This window comes from Nannobrachium achirus, assembly GCF_963921795.1.
Source record: "Nannobrachium achirus genome assembly, chromosome: 20".
Classification (NCBI taxonomy): Eukaryota; Metazoa; Chordata; class Actinopteri; order Myctophiformes; family Myctophidae; genus Nannobrachium; species Nannobrachium achirus.
The window spans coordinates 22,803,870-22,819,284 of record NC_137827.1 but is presented as its reverse complement, the minus strand read 5'-3'; the positions used below and the strand labels follow the sequence as shown (position 1 = coordinate 22,819,284).

Here is a 15,415-nt window from a genome sequence, read left to right as displayed (position 1 = left end):
GCGCTGTGAGCTTGTAGATCGGCTGTTTTCGGGACACAACACAGTCATATGATGAAACATGAATCAAACTTTAAAATGGTTTTGTTTTGTCTTTGGTCTGAACTAGGCTTAAAAAAAAAGAAAACGCACAAGCAAGCACATCTAGTGTTTTTGGGAGCTTGTGCTTAAATTAAACAAGGAAAAAAAACGAATGGGGGAACGAGTTCTGCTGCAGACTGCAGTATGGAAATAATGTTTGGAAAACACACATTCACATAGCACATCACAGAGGTTCCCTGACTTGTTTTAGTGAAGTCTCAGGGAAGCAGAGAAAGGCATATCAAACAGCCAGAGACAAAACAAGTGACACCAAAACTCTTTGCAGAGCAAGCGCGTTTTCTGCACCAGTGTCTCAACAAACTGACAGCGGGCTTAAAGCATTGGAGCATCACAAATGAATTATATGGTTTATGAATAATTCACTTAAAAAACAAGCTATCAAGAAATAAAATAAGTCAAGATATGAATAACTAAAGGGACATTATTAGTTGTTTTTTTTGTGGGCTTTTTTTTTGTAAGTAAAAAAATAAAATTCATAGATAAGTAAATAAATAGATGGATGGATGAATATATATTACATTGAACCTAAGTCCTCAATTTCAGTGCTGGGATGTAAAATAAATATGACATCATTATATTGATGTTCATCCTGTTATTTATGTTTTTGTAAATTGCATAGTCAGATGAAAAAAAATCCACATCCCAAACCTAGGACCAGCAGAATAACTGTGCCCCTTTCCGAACACCCACAAATGCAAAATAAAACAGTGTGAGGAATATTAAAAAAGGAAAAAGAAAAGAAGAAGAAAACAAATGTTGCATTCTCCATAAAAACTGCATGCACGTTATTTATTGTGTGGTGGTCTGTTGTCAAGCTAGCACACCAATGGGACTGCCGTATTGTCTGTTGTTCCATTGCAGTGTGAGAGGTCTGGGTCTGCGGTAAACTGGCAAACAGTCCCACTCCAGCAAGCAGCCAACCAGCCTGTCAGCAACACTTGCTGTTACAGAAAGCATAATGTTCAGCCTGCTGTGCCACTTCTGACACCACAGGGGGGTTTGTTGCTCTTTCGCTCAATCCGTTCACACAGATTTCCCTTTCTCTCTCTCTCTCTCTCTCTGACTTCAGCTTTTTTTTCCCTCTCTCCCTCTTTCTTTCTCAAGCTGGATGTGCGTCTTCAAGTCCAGGCAATGCATGGAAAGGCGAGGGAAGGAACGGCGTATGCGTTTAGGAAATCTCCGGTAAACCCTCATTTGCCTTCTGGATCAGAGGGAATTGTTTGTATTAGGGGTAAGGTGACAGATGGTAGTAGTGATGTCACTTCTTCCAGTGCCTGTCAGCTGACAGTCTATACCACAGTGTTGTTGGTGCCTATGGTCTTCTTGTTGCGGATGCTCATGGCGTACTCCCCGCGACTGGTTCCGTTCTCCTCTTTCCGTAGTGGTTTCCTGTGGACAAACATTTTTTTTTTCACATAAGTGAGAGGAAGAAATTCCTGACACAAGAGATTGTTTGTTGTATTCCTCCCCAGTAAAAAGGCTGTGTCATTAAACAGAGTTTCTAGCCTGTTAACCTTTAGGCTGATTTGATTCCCCTGGCTGCTCTGTGTGGATGCGCTGGTCTCAGCCATCCCGTCTAATAAGCTCAACGTTAAAAGGTCACTTTGCTCTTAGATCCATGAAGGGAGACGGGAGGGATGGATGCATTGCAACACGGGGGACATGGCAATTAAATAGACGGTCGCTAGATACAATTTTCCCCCCACTAAGTGATGTGTGTATCTGTGCGCGAGTCCAAATTGGCTTGTAAATTACGTCAATACATAACCTCATGTAGAAATTCCCTGTAATACTTTCCTACTTTCCTTCCTGAGAGTTCTTTCTAATGAAAAAAAAAAAAACATCACAACACATGATCCTCTTGCCTGTCATTGGTCTGTGAAGAGCAGGCATCATTCAATGCTACCCTTTTTATGCACCCCTCAGTGCTTTTGCGGTTATTATATTTGTCCAGTGTACTGTGGCTTCTGCGCCGACCCCCTCAGCTGCTCTCCCCTGCACGGGCTTATGTAACTCAGAGACAGATCTGAATACAGTTAGTACAGTTATTGTCCCACTCAACACTGTACAGTGCCCTCGCTGGTGCAGAGGACCCTTAAGCTACATCTTAGCTCAGTGTCTCCTGCCCTCTACTCTGAAAGCTACGGCTGGCCAGTCTGACTTGACGGACAGTCATTCTCAGTCCAGTTGGACACAAGCCTCTTCCCCTCATAGCAGAGGGGCACTAACACCCCTACTGTAAGTATTTACATATTTAACTACAGCAGCAGTTCCCAACCTTTAATCGTTTAGACTGGAGACTCCAGTCTAAACGATGAGCCCCCCTCAACACAAACGAACACACACACGCCCACGCACACACACACACACACACACACGCATACACACACACACACGCACGCACGCACGCACGCACGCACGCACGCACGCACGCACGCACGCACACACACACACACACGATTCACTCAGACACAGTTAAAGGCTTAAACCCTAGAGAAAATATCTACTTAGATTAGATCTGCTATTTTCTCATAGATCTGCTATTTTTGGCAAATGTTTGCCTATTGTTTTGAACCACTGAACGCATGACCATAATAAGTTTGGTACAACATACATGTGATAAAAGCCTTATGAACAATTTCAGTTTTCAGTTATACAACACATATAGTTATGAGCCACAAAATATAAAATAAATACATCTTTGTAACTTTTCACTGTAATACCGAAGACTAGAGTAATTCATGAATCCTCCCTCCCCTCTCTGTCTGTCTGTCTGCGTCTTTGATCTGAGTCTGCTCCTATTGAGGATGATGGATGACAGGTAACGCCCTGCATGATGCATATGAATAACTGTGCCCCAGAATAACTGACAGGTATCACAGCTTAGTCATCGCCATCGCTCACACAAAAGTCACAGAGCTGCCTCTTCTACAGGGATAAGAGTCTGACTTATTAGCGCTATAGTAAGGCTGTAAACTAAATGCGTAGGCAGCAAGTAGGACTTCCTATGGGAGTCCTCCTTCATCTGGTGGGCTCTGACAACGAAGGCCACCCAGGACATACATTTTGCTCTGTCCCCGGGGGACCAGGGGAAGCCTGGGAAAGGAAACTGCCCAGCCCTGGGCTGGAAACACATCCTCCTTCTGCAGGGAAGATGATTGGTTGATATAGGCTGCAGCAGGGGGAGTTGGGATATACCAGGGTTTTCTCTAAGGGACAGCGCTGTCTTGTTTACAGCAAGGCTGGGAATTCTCCTCCTCTGAGAAAAGAAGTGGTACGCGCTAACAAGATAACTATTCATTCAACGCGGCATGGCGGTATTAGCGTCTCTCCCTCAATAACAGTTTGTTATATGTTGCTGTTTACAGGATAATCTTTTCTAACCTGCAGTTAAAAATGTGGAAGGCCTGGGCGGAATTTAATTAACGTTTTCTACATTAAGCACAAACAAGCCTGTGGAGTGCAGAGGGGTGAAAAATGTGTGCTGATACAGCAGCTAACAAATCAGCACAGCTAAAGTTCCACTACATGCTGAACTAGCACCACAAGCGTCTTCATTACTTAACTAGTTAAACCCTATATATAGTTTATCTGGAGTCTCCCTGGGGCCTATACTGGGCCCCACCTTTCTTCCGTCTAAACTAAATATATCTTCACCAAATGTTCGCCCAGAATAGAAACCCTACAGTTCATGTGTTTATGTTAAATCACAGACCACACCCTTAACACACCTGCCTGTACCCAAGTGATTATGACACCTTCCCTATATATTTGACATGATTTACCACGCTTTCCATTGCTGCCTGACTCAAAATGTGTTGCTGAGTAGTCTGTAAGATTCTAAGCCAATTGTTTGCCTAAACAAAAAGTAGCTGTTTGAAATATTAAAATAATGTATTCTTTTGTATTAAGCGGTCTCCCTTCTTAATTGTTTTTGCATTGGATTTTTGCCTAGTCCTTAGGAACCCTAGGACTCTTCACTTTTTTGTATGGCAACTTGACATTTCAAACAGGAAGAAACTTGGCCACCAAACAGAATTGTTGCGGATGCTTTGGAAGAATGTATTGCTGAGGAGACACTGCAGTTTATCTGGGTGCAAAAGAACTAAGACGGAGTGGAAAACAGTGACCTTTTCTTTCGAATGGCTGCATATTGCATAGCAACAAAGAAGAGTTATGCCAGCAACACACTGAGTCAACTGTCCCCACAGTGAGTGCTTTTATCTTTTTTGTGTGTGTGAATAGATAATAATAGTAAGACGCCTCAGGGCGACAAGCGACCTCGCCCTGAAGGGTGAGGTTGCGCCACAGTGATGTGGACATCAGGGATGTGGACATGAGGGATCTCCATATATGGGCATGAACAGGATTGTTCCCCTGGCATCACAGGGATCTCCATATCTCCATATTTGGGCATAAAAGGGATTTGTTCCCCCGGGCATCACAGGGATCTCTCTAACAGGGCATCATTAATATTGATGACATCAGGGAACTCCATATATGGGCATAAACGGGATTCTGCAAGTGTGACATCACAGTGAAGCCAGAGCGTGATGTCAGAGCGGCAAACCCATTCTGGTAGAGTGGTTCCCCTGACATCACAGTGACATCAAAGCATGATGACATCATGATGACACACTTTTACAGTCTAGGGGTTTGCCCATAGAAAAATGTGTACACGTCTACACGGACGCGGACAAGCTGTGACATTTCTCATGGTAAACTGCGAATATGGGTGATAAACAAATTATCATTCAGCTCATATTATCCAATCTCGGGCAGGAGCATCACCAGTTGGTTTGTTAAACTCTGGAAACAAAGTATACTTGAGTGATGATAAACATTTTATTTATTTCAGAACCTGGAGAACAGACTATGACCCCCTACCTTTCCCTCTCTTAACAAATCTATTTAGTTAAATTGTTACGAAGATTTATTACGGTCATATTCAGCTCTGACGCAGACTATTGCATTTTATGTACGTGTAGGACTACACTACAGTATAGGCACAGTATATAGGCTAATGTAGGCAACAATAATATCCGGAAAGAAAATGGACAGTGAAACAACTCTGTCCAACTCTTCACATAGTTTGATTTACAACATCATTTGTTTGATTGTCAACCACAGGATACCACAGATTTGAGTCACTTGTTTCAAGTGTATCAACGTATCGGTTTGGTAGCCAAGTGAACATCATTCTCAGTTGAAACAATGGTTAAAGTCTTGTGATCATGTGTGATTTGTCGGTCCACAATAGAGTAGGTCTGTCCTAGAATTAGTTTTAAACCTTTTCTATTCTCTAAACCTAAAACGGGGTCAGCAATGTTTTTGGGTTTTAGGGGGACACTAGGCTAAAATGTAGCAAAGGTTTTACATTTTAAAACTAAAACGTATTTGTGCGGATGTAGCCTTGATCTTTTGATAGTATGGCTGTATGTCCATACATGGTATTGACACGACTACTACCGCTACCATTCTTGCTAGAGGTTTAACGATACAGTAACTGCATCGATTACAATTTTCAATGATCTACTGTATCGATATGTGAACAGCTAAATATTGTATCGTTTGAATTTGTATCATATCGAATCGTTTTGGAATGCAAATAATCGATGTTATCGATACTAAGAGCTTGTGCGTTGTATTTAGCAATTTTAAGAAGAAAACAGAGAAAGAGGGGTTTAATTCATTTTCCATTACATATCGTTAGAAAAGACCTGCACTCTCCACACGTTTCACACAGATGATTTTTTTTTGCTAAATAGTTACTAAATCGATTTTAAATCATTGAATAGTATCGCCATGAATGAACCAATTTCGTCTGTGTATCATCTCATCAATCATGTATCGTGATGTGTATCGTATCGCTGTTAACTCATTAAATACCGAAAAAAATAAATATATATATATATATATATATATATATATATATATATATATTATTATTTTTTTTTTCGGGAGAGAGATGGGGAGTGACACGCAGCAAAGCTCGTCGGGATCGGGATTCGAACCTGCATCAGAGCCTATGTGGTATGCGCCTGGACCGCAAGGCCAGCGGGCGCCCCTACTACCGGAATGTTTAACCAAACTACTCGTCAAATCCAGTTTTTCTATCCATTTAATGTGACAGCATCGTGTCCGTCCATGCATCGTGCACGGTCTGCGTGCATGTCGCCGTACAGATACGATCACAAAAACATCCATGTCGCCGCGACAAACCGTTAGCATGCTATGAGCTCACAAGCTAGTGCAGAAATGCAAAAGAGTGGCCAGATCAGGAAACGGGCGTTTTCCTGGTTTTTTTTTGCGCAGATAAACCACAGCGTAATGTTGGATTAAATGCAATAAAAAAATACATCTGTGAAGACTTGTCATTGGTACAGAAGGCTTTTTCAAATAGCTCGTCCTATCTCGTCATTGGTAGTAAATGAGTTAAAATGTATCGTTACACCCCTAATTATTTCTAATCTTACCTGACCTTATAACTGACAATTACTTAGCCTATAGTGATGCTACAGTAGTTAAATGCCTCTCTGCAGTAAAGCCTGAGGGGTCGATCATAAAGATACTTCACATTAGTTAGTAACGCAGAGGATACCAGACACCTTGCTGCTGTTTTGAATCCACTCAGGCGGGTCACAAAATGGAGCACTTACTCAAGTTACGGAAAATGTGTTTTAAAATTATGACACCGCAATATGCCAACTCTGTGGGTAGGGCGTCCCACTCAACTTAATGTATTGAAGTGAAAACAGGCGTGGCATTCTGAGTCTGCTGCTTAACAGGTCCAATAATATAGGTCAGGGGTCATAGGTCCAGGACCCCTAGGGGGTCCCCAGAGTTACTACAGGGGCTCCTCCAAATTTTTGAGTGATAGAAAGTTTTTTTCTCCTTTTTTATATTAACCACTTCAACCCTAGTGTACATTTTCTGAGAACATTAGCGCGAGGCGTTGTGAGCTTGTAGATCGGCTGTTTTCGGCAAAGAGCTTTGGTGCAGAGGGGAAAAGGAGCAGACGAAGTGCAGAGTGCATTACTATTGACGGTTCAAGTGGTTAAATATCTGAAAATACAAATTGACATGAATCCAAAATACACTGATGATTGTGCTGTCAAACAATGAAACTATCTATGAACAGGTTGTGGGGGTCCCTGCTTCATCTCTCTCTCAACTAAGGGGTCCTTGGCCTGAAATCGTTGAAGACCCCTGGCCTGATGTAGGTTGATTGCTGATGTTGCTTGGGGCCAACACACAGGGCAGACCATTTGGGCCTCACACCGACCTCTACCCAGGCTGTCAATAATAGATGCCGTGCTGTTGACACACGGCAGGTGGCTACACAACACTTCACAGGTTAGATGAATATTTTATATCAAAGCTGTGCGATCACAGCATCACGTTCCCGTTTGAAGTTTTGGGAATGGATTGTGATGAAATTGGGACATGTGTTGAGCTGTTTACAATTACTCCTCCAACCATCTGGATGTTAGAGTAGGCCTAACATGCTTTGGGTTCAAAGAAAAGCGTTTGCCACAAAAACAGACTGTGAAAAAACAGACTGCTTACCTGTTTTTTTAAAGTGCTGCCTTGGTCATTGATGGAGATAAGAATAGAGTAATTAATAATATATTGCCGAATACTGGATTATAAACCACTTTGCTTCACAAAGGCATTTTGCCTGTCTTTTCGTGTTCCTGAATTGTCTTGATATATTGTAGTTGGACAGGTCCAGTTGTGATATATCATCTCTCCTTGGACAGAAAGCCCAGAGCAGCCGGTCCATGATTGAGTAAAAGCATCTAGTTTCATGAATCAGTCGCACTTTGTCTGTTTAGGCTTCGTGGATGCCTGGCATCCTGGGTATCATATCTTTTGATTTTGACGGTACAACACTGAAATACGGCATGTGTCTGAATCCTCTTTATGATCGCACGTACTGTACTACCGGCTTCCGTAGTCTCTGGATTCCACTCAATAGAACTGTATGGAATGTTTTTGTTTTGTTTTAGTTTTAGTTTAGTTTTTTACAAACCTCTGACGGATGACTGGAAGACAAAGATTAGAAAATATAACAAAAGCCCTGCAGGACTGAGAGGCCTGCAGAGCAAGCTCTTCTATCGTCTCTGCTGCGCAGGGCTTGGCAATTTGCCAAGTGATTTTCATTGGGAAAGCCCTGAGCAGTGAGGGTCTGGAGGAGCTATATATAACTGCCTCTGTTTTTCTAGCTGACAAACCTTCTCGTACATTGTTATTGACTAAGACACCCAATTACCGCCTTCCCCTGCTTTGGTAGACAACATTTTTATCTGTCTTATACCCTCTCCTCCGCTTAGGATGGATGGATGATTAGGGCATCCATGACACATTCCCAATCAATTTTATGCTCCACAGTATTTTTTTTTCCCTTGGGCCGGTTTCCTATTGGCTGCAGACTAATGAATGTCTAATGAGGCCAGTCTGACTGGACCTGTGCATTTTCCCCTACTCATTCTGAGGGGAAGGCAGTTTGGCGTGGCAGAGTCTGCAGTCACACAGTGCTCACAGAGCTTCAGGACACGACCCGCTTGCATGTATAAAAGATGTGGCCTGCGACTGAATGACTGCGCAAATTAATTCATAAATAATGACTTGGGTTTGGGGCTACAGCAGCCCGTATTGCAACAACACTTCCCTACCGCTGCTGCATTAAAAAAGGTGCCCCTTGGCTACGGAGGGGGCTGGAGAGTTGCCATAATGAATTCCTGAGCCAACCACCCATTACTTCCGCTGCTTGACTTTGCCTATTTGTTGTTTAAGGAAAGGAGAAATAGAATTCTACCGAGGCCAACCACATCTCACATGCTCTCTTCACACACAATTTCATAAATAACATTATCTCCCAAATTGCGCATGCACATCTATGGTTATTCTCATATGGGCTTGAGACACTTGTTTATTCTACGTCTTATAGAGTGCGTAAATATGCCAAGATGATGGATGTGTGTATGTGTGAGTGTGTATGCATCTGTGTGTTGGTGGTGATGGGGTGGGGTGTGGGGGTGCAGAAAAGTGGGCTCATATTTTCTCCATGCCGGGCTGTGCATATACATTGCTTTTAGACAGATGTGTGTGCATGTGCTAAATGTCTGTGAACAGCTACGTGTGTGTCGGAATTTATGTGTGATACAGTGCTGGCTGAATGTCAGATAGGGAATTGGGTCTTGGTTCTGCTGCAGGCAAAAACCTCACGAAGCTTTTTCTCTAATAAGCCAAACCAAATAGGGGCAAATAGCTAGCGTTGCTTTGACAGGGCCATGGGATTCCTTTGGTAGTAGATCTTTCCCTCACTTTCACATCATCCTGTTGCCATTCAAAAACACATTAGGGCAATTGAGCAATTTAAAATTGCCAATGCCGGGAAATTGTATTCTGGCATCTTGGATGCTACAATCTTACACTCCTATTTATTTGTTTTTACTAGTCGGCCACCGAAATGGGTATGCACCGATATGCGACGATATGCACCGATATGCGACCGATATAACTGATATAACTGATATAACTTTTCTTTTAGGGGCTAATGAAAGTATGGTTTGTGCGATATGAAATGTGAGCTTACAATAATGTATATGTATATATCGGTATCGTATCGGATCATAAAAAAGTCTATCGGTCGGTCACTAGTTTTTACAAATTGGAATGAATATTCATTGCCATCACCTAATGCATAATACAACTCAGTGACCCATCCTCACTTACCACTGATATTCCACTCTCTAACCTTTGACCTCTGTGTGACCCAGCAGGGTTATGACAGGGTGACCGTATCCTTATGTGACATTCTCAGGTAAAGCGTTACACAAGAGACGTACGTACTGTAGCACAGTCACACATGCGTTCAGTCCCAAATGAGTAACCTTGGGTAAGATGGCAAGGACAGCATGTCATCCATGCATAATTACTTACAACAATGTATGCTTTTATCACTTCAACGCCTTTTAGAACGGGAAAACAAGACTAACCACGAAAATTTGCGAAAATAACAACGCCAGATCTGTGATGCTTTGTGAGCTTGTTCGGTGCCATTGCATGGCGAAGTACAAAATAGGGCTTAAGTGGTTGTGGTTACACTGCATTAATAGGTTAGAGGGAATCAGAGAAACAGGGAAACCGAACCTCTTGATGGCCTTGTAGCAGATGATGATGGCTGACAGGAGGAAGACAGCTGAAGCACAGCCCACCGTTCCAAGCACTATTATCTCCATCCCCATCCACCAGGGCCTCAACAAGGGCACAGTGGGATCTACCACTGAGGGGAGAGAGAGAGAGAGAGAGAGAGAGAGAGAGAGAGAAAGAGAGAGAGAGAGTAGAGAGTAGAGAAAGTCGATCGAAGAGAAAACGGTTAATGGACATACATAGTCACACCACATTGCTAGGCCGATATTACCATGTCCATTGCTTTTGAGTCTACATGTAAAAATGTATATTATATCCATCGTCATACTTCTTCACCACTTAAATGCTATATACTTACTTATATACAAGCCCCCTTAATGCTTTCCCTCCACGCTACAAACTGACAACGGGTTATTGCAGCAAATTGTGAGCTTGTAGATCAATTTCGCTGCCTGTTAGGTGATGCTAGGGGTCAAGTGGTTAAGGCAATTCAGTCACAGCGTGATTAAGATCCCCCCCAACCTGTGCTTAATAGCTCAAAGGTGCTATGCATTGATTCATTGTACTGTAACTGTCCATAACAGAGCAGAAGTGATTTTTCCAAGGCTGCTCTCACAAAATTATAGGGAAGCATCAATGTCTCCTCGCCTGTTGTGTAGAACTTAGGCTCAATGTTCTGAGATATCTAAGCCGACACTATGAATCATTTAAGGGTCCTGTCAGCCTTTCTTACACCAGCACTCCTGGTCCGTGCCACACCTCCTGCGCTTTCACACTTTACACAGTCAAATGCTCCGTATTCATTTCATGCCCAAAGTGTGCAATGGAACCAAACGGGTCAGTTTGGTTCCACTTGTGCACTCTCAGGGTGAAATTAACATTTTATTGTTGATTTTATTGCATAGATGTGTGGTACAGGACCACTCAATGTGAACCCTGTACATCTTCATGTGCACCCGAACCTTACTGCCTACAATGAACTTTCCTGTCCATTCGTTGCTCTACCTTCTGTTCATCTTCGGTTATGTCTTTAATTTTGTGTCTTTCTATAAAATATCGATTTATCTATCTATCTAATCTGTCAGTCTTTGGCTCTCTGCTCCCTCCTTCTCTACCCAGTAAAAATGTTCTAATTTTGCCCTGAAACATAAACACGCTGCGTTTGCAGTGCTGCTGTGTTATGAATGGGTCTTACACCATGGCAACAAATCACCCCTTAGTAATGCTGTAAAAAAGCTAGCTTCCAGCACAGAAGATTTCTACCTAGAAAATGACAATGCACTGCTCCCTCCAGCACAGCACAGTACAGTACAGTACAGCACAGCACGTCATAAGTCACTATGAATCTAAAAGCTCTTCTCAGGCAAACTTCCGTTTAATCCTGCGTTTTGTCAACGGCTGTAGGATTTAATTCAGTCAGTGGTAAGGATCTACTTCATTGTGATAAAGCTCACTCCTTTGAAGGGACACAGTGAAATCCAGAGTGTTAATTTAACTCTGGGTGTGTAATAATGGACCGGTGTGGGTCGATTTTTCCACTGTCAGAGTTCAATTAACACTACAGATTTTACTGTGGACTTGTGAACCATTTTTAGCACATACAGTAGACTCTTACTTAACGGTGCCAGTTCCTCTCTTTTTCCTTTTCAAACTTTTTGCGGATAGATACGATCTCAGTGATTGTCCCAGTTTTTATGCCCGTTATGCATATTTATTGCCTACTTAAAGCGAAATGTAACCATTGTGCAAAATGGATGGTGCTAATAAAAGAAAACAGTCTTTACAGCATTTACGCAGCTCTACAGTTTACATTGGGAAACTCCGTAAATCTCACTAAGTGCAGATTATTCATGTTTGTCTTTGCTGTTCTTTGCAAACACTTTCTTCCAACGCCTTTAAAACAGCCCACTACTGACTCTTAACCATAATTGGACATTCAAACGCCCACCTTAGATGGAGCACAGTCAGGTGGTTCTGGCAGTATTTATGCAGTGACCTTGACAACAATCACAAAGAGGTCCGTAACTGTCCATTCATAGGTGGATCACATGGTGAGTCATGCTTATTTTATACTCTGTCGTACAAAGGGTTGTGGGCCAAAAATAGACGATCTAAAAGCTCACGACACAGTGCATTGTGAGCATATACATCAACGTTCGCTGCCGCCGCCGTGCGACTAAGTATAAATCAGGCTTCAGGGGGAAGAGGAGGCCCATCTACAAAGACCAGACAGGGGAGAAATTTCAAGCGACTGAAACCTTTCCCTCCGCTGTCTGTTGAGAGTTTGATGATGAAGTGCCCCCCTCCTGTGTGAGTGATGCTAAAGAGTCAAAGTAATAACTTGCAGTGGCTGCATCATCAGCAATGCCTGTCCAATATATCAGAGCAATGCTCATTAAGGTGCTCATGGGTGTATACAAATCATATCAGCTTTCAGAGGAATTAAATAGATTAGACGAACTGTCAATGGATAGACCATACAGTACATCGAGTGGATTGAAGAGGGAAATATGTACCGCAACAGGATCACATACACGCATGCACGCACACGCGCGCACACACAGACACACTCGCATGCGCACGTGCACACACACAGACACACTCGCATGCGCGCACGCACTCACAAACGCACGCATGCACAAACGCACGCATGCATGCACGCACGCACACACACACACACACACACACACACACACACACACACACTCACTCACTCACCCCCGGCTCGACTTCAAAACAGAACTTGCACTACTTGGCTGGGGTTCATTAGCCCCTTATCTGTAAAGCTAAGGCTAATTTAATTAAGTCATCTGTGTTTTAATCAGGGGTCCTCCGGGGGAACCCCTCTCCACTGAACCACGAGCTTGGCAGCCCAGCAGACATGGATTTCACAGGCAGCTGGGTACTCCCCAAGGTCAGGCCTGCCATAAATTAGTCCTGTGTTCAGCTGTCAACATCATCTATATGACACACTGACGCCACTGAGTGTGCACGCACGCACATGCACGCACGCACGCACGCACGCACGCACGCACACACACACACACACACACACACACACACACACACACACACACACACACACGCACATACCGGTACACGCACATACACACACATACACCCACATATCTTCATGTTAAATTCTGCTGTAGATTAGGTTGGAAATTGCCACTGTATGCACAGGTGCGTTTGGCTGGAAACCACTCGCTGGCGAGCGTGAGACAGACGCTGTGTGAGTGAGAGACAGAGGACCCGGGGCCGCGGTACCGCGGTACCGGGAGCATAGATCTTACCTGTGGTCCCCAGTAGCCGTGGTGGAGGAGGGGGGGGAGGCGGGGGAGGAAGGGGAGGGTAGCTTCTACAGTGGCATGCCAGCTGGCACTGTTCACTAACTTTCTCCGCCACAGTCTGTGAGCATGACCTCTGGAGTTCACCCTTTACATGGGGAGAGAGAGAGAGAGAGAGAGAGAGAGAGAGAGAGAGAGGAGAGGGTGGAAAAAAGAGACCTTCAGTGCACACTGAGAAATAACATCTGTGCAATAGCCCCCATCATAAATGCAGGTGGGTGCTTCAGTCTACAACAGCCTAGTTAGTGGCATGCGATGTGGAGGCTAGTTTGATGTCCCTTCACTACATTTTCCCTGCATTGTTGCTGCCACGGCAGCTTCAGTGTTTATACACGCTTGCAGAATGGTATCATCATCATGTCTGTGGCTGCAACCCTCTCTTCCTGTGAGAAACCACCCACCAACAGAGTGGGCAGCAGGCTGCCCTGAGGAGAGTGCGTGGGTGGACTTGGAAACTCAAGCAGATCACATTACACATGAACCCTGGCAGCACTGCGTGTGTGTGAACAACAGCTCAGCACTAGTTGTAGGCAGCAGCGTGGGCCAGAGGTTAGACTACTCATCCCTAACATATGCAGGGGTGCAGAGGCCTGGATCATGGTGGGATAACAGGATATTGTGTTATCATGGAAACGAAAACAGCTACTCCATGTTCTCACAGCAAAACTGACTGTGTTTATGGTGTGTGTGTGTGTGTGTGTGTGTGTGTGTGTGTGTGTGTGAGAGCGTGCGTGTGTGCGTGCGCGCGTGCATGCGTGCGTGTGTGAGCTAGCACATGTGTGTGCACAGCCACAGCTATCATTCTCATGGTGTAATTATCATTGTCAACTTGCTTCACAGGCATATCCATCCATCATCATTACATTAGGCAGGTGTGCCCTACATCATTGACGCCATACATCGGTGCACAGACAGACTGCACACAGATTATGAAGCAACATTTAATACTATGCAATAAAACATAAAATAAAGTCTAGTTGGTATCGTTCACCTGCTTGTCTAATTGGTCCAACAACTCCAGATACACTTGTGTAACATCTTCTCATGCGTAAAATGACAAGTGGCGCGCCTAAACGTGATCCTTACCTGGCATGAGAGTAAAAACAGTGACAGGAGGCTATGACCGAAGAAAAAAGGCCAAAAACTTAAAGTAAATGGCATTAGGTCTTGGACCAGCATTCCTCTTGCGCTGTTCTCGAAGACACTAGGCAGCGTTTCGAACAAATGAATGCAGTGCACATAGGATTGGACTGTTTTGGAAATAACCATCCACCCTGTCCAGTTCAGCGGCGATATCTGTGACAGGCGTCTCCAGAAATAGTTTATGCCACAGTCATTTTGCTCTTGAAATCCCGTTGTCGATATCATAGGACAAGCAACACAGTGAAATAACCTGCAAATCTCGATCATTCATATCTCTAAAGTAGTTTGTTTTTATTGGCACTCAAACAGCGACCCGATTCACGCCTCTTGGTCAGCCGCTACTCCGTGCGATGTGAGGGCGATATAGATGGCCCATACCCGACATCTCTCCTTGGCAGCATACATGGGCGCAAACAGATGGGCTACTCAAGCCATCGAAGTTGAAGAAAACGAAGAAAAAAGATCCTCGTGAATACTGCGCGATACAATTCCTTTACAGCGGCCGTGGACTCATCACACATCTCCCCAACTTATCTAGGCTAAATGTACGAGCGAGTCCCGCGGGCAGAACCGAGGGTTAAACTGATGCATCCCCCTCCCTGCCAAAATACAGCGGGCTGTTTTATAGAGGAGCATCACCGTACCGCCGAGTGGAAGAAGTGCACCTC

The 15,415-nt window shown here is 43.8% G+C and overlaps 2 protein-coding genes across 2 annotated transcripts in view; one reads left to right on the top strand and one right to left on the bottom strand.

The window, feature by feature from the left end:
* The window catches only part of LOC308305564 (transmembrane protein 179-like), a gene marked incomplete at its 3' end in the record, with an annotated part of 467,552 nt that overhangs the window by 308,298 nt on the left and 143,839 nt on the right, over nt 1–15,415 (top strand). The window lies entirely within an intron of this gene.
* Nucleotides 1,389–14,972, bottom strand: prima1 (proline rich membrane anchor 1; the record flags this gene model as incomplete). The annotated part of the gene is made up of 4 exons (XM_080749964.1): nt 1,389–1,488; nt 10,258–10,390; nt 13,551–13,692; nt 14,691–14,972. 4 exons carry the CDS (start codon nt 14,970–14,972, stop codon nt 1,389–1,391), a joined length of 657 nt encoding a protein of 218 aa, XP_080606090.1.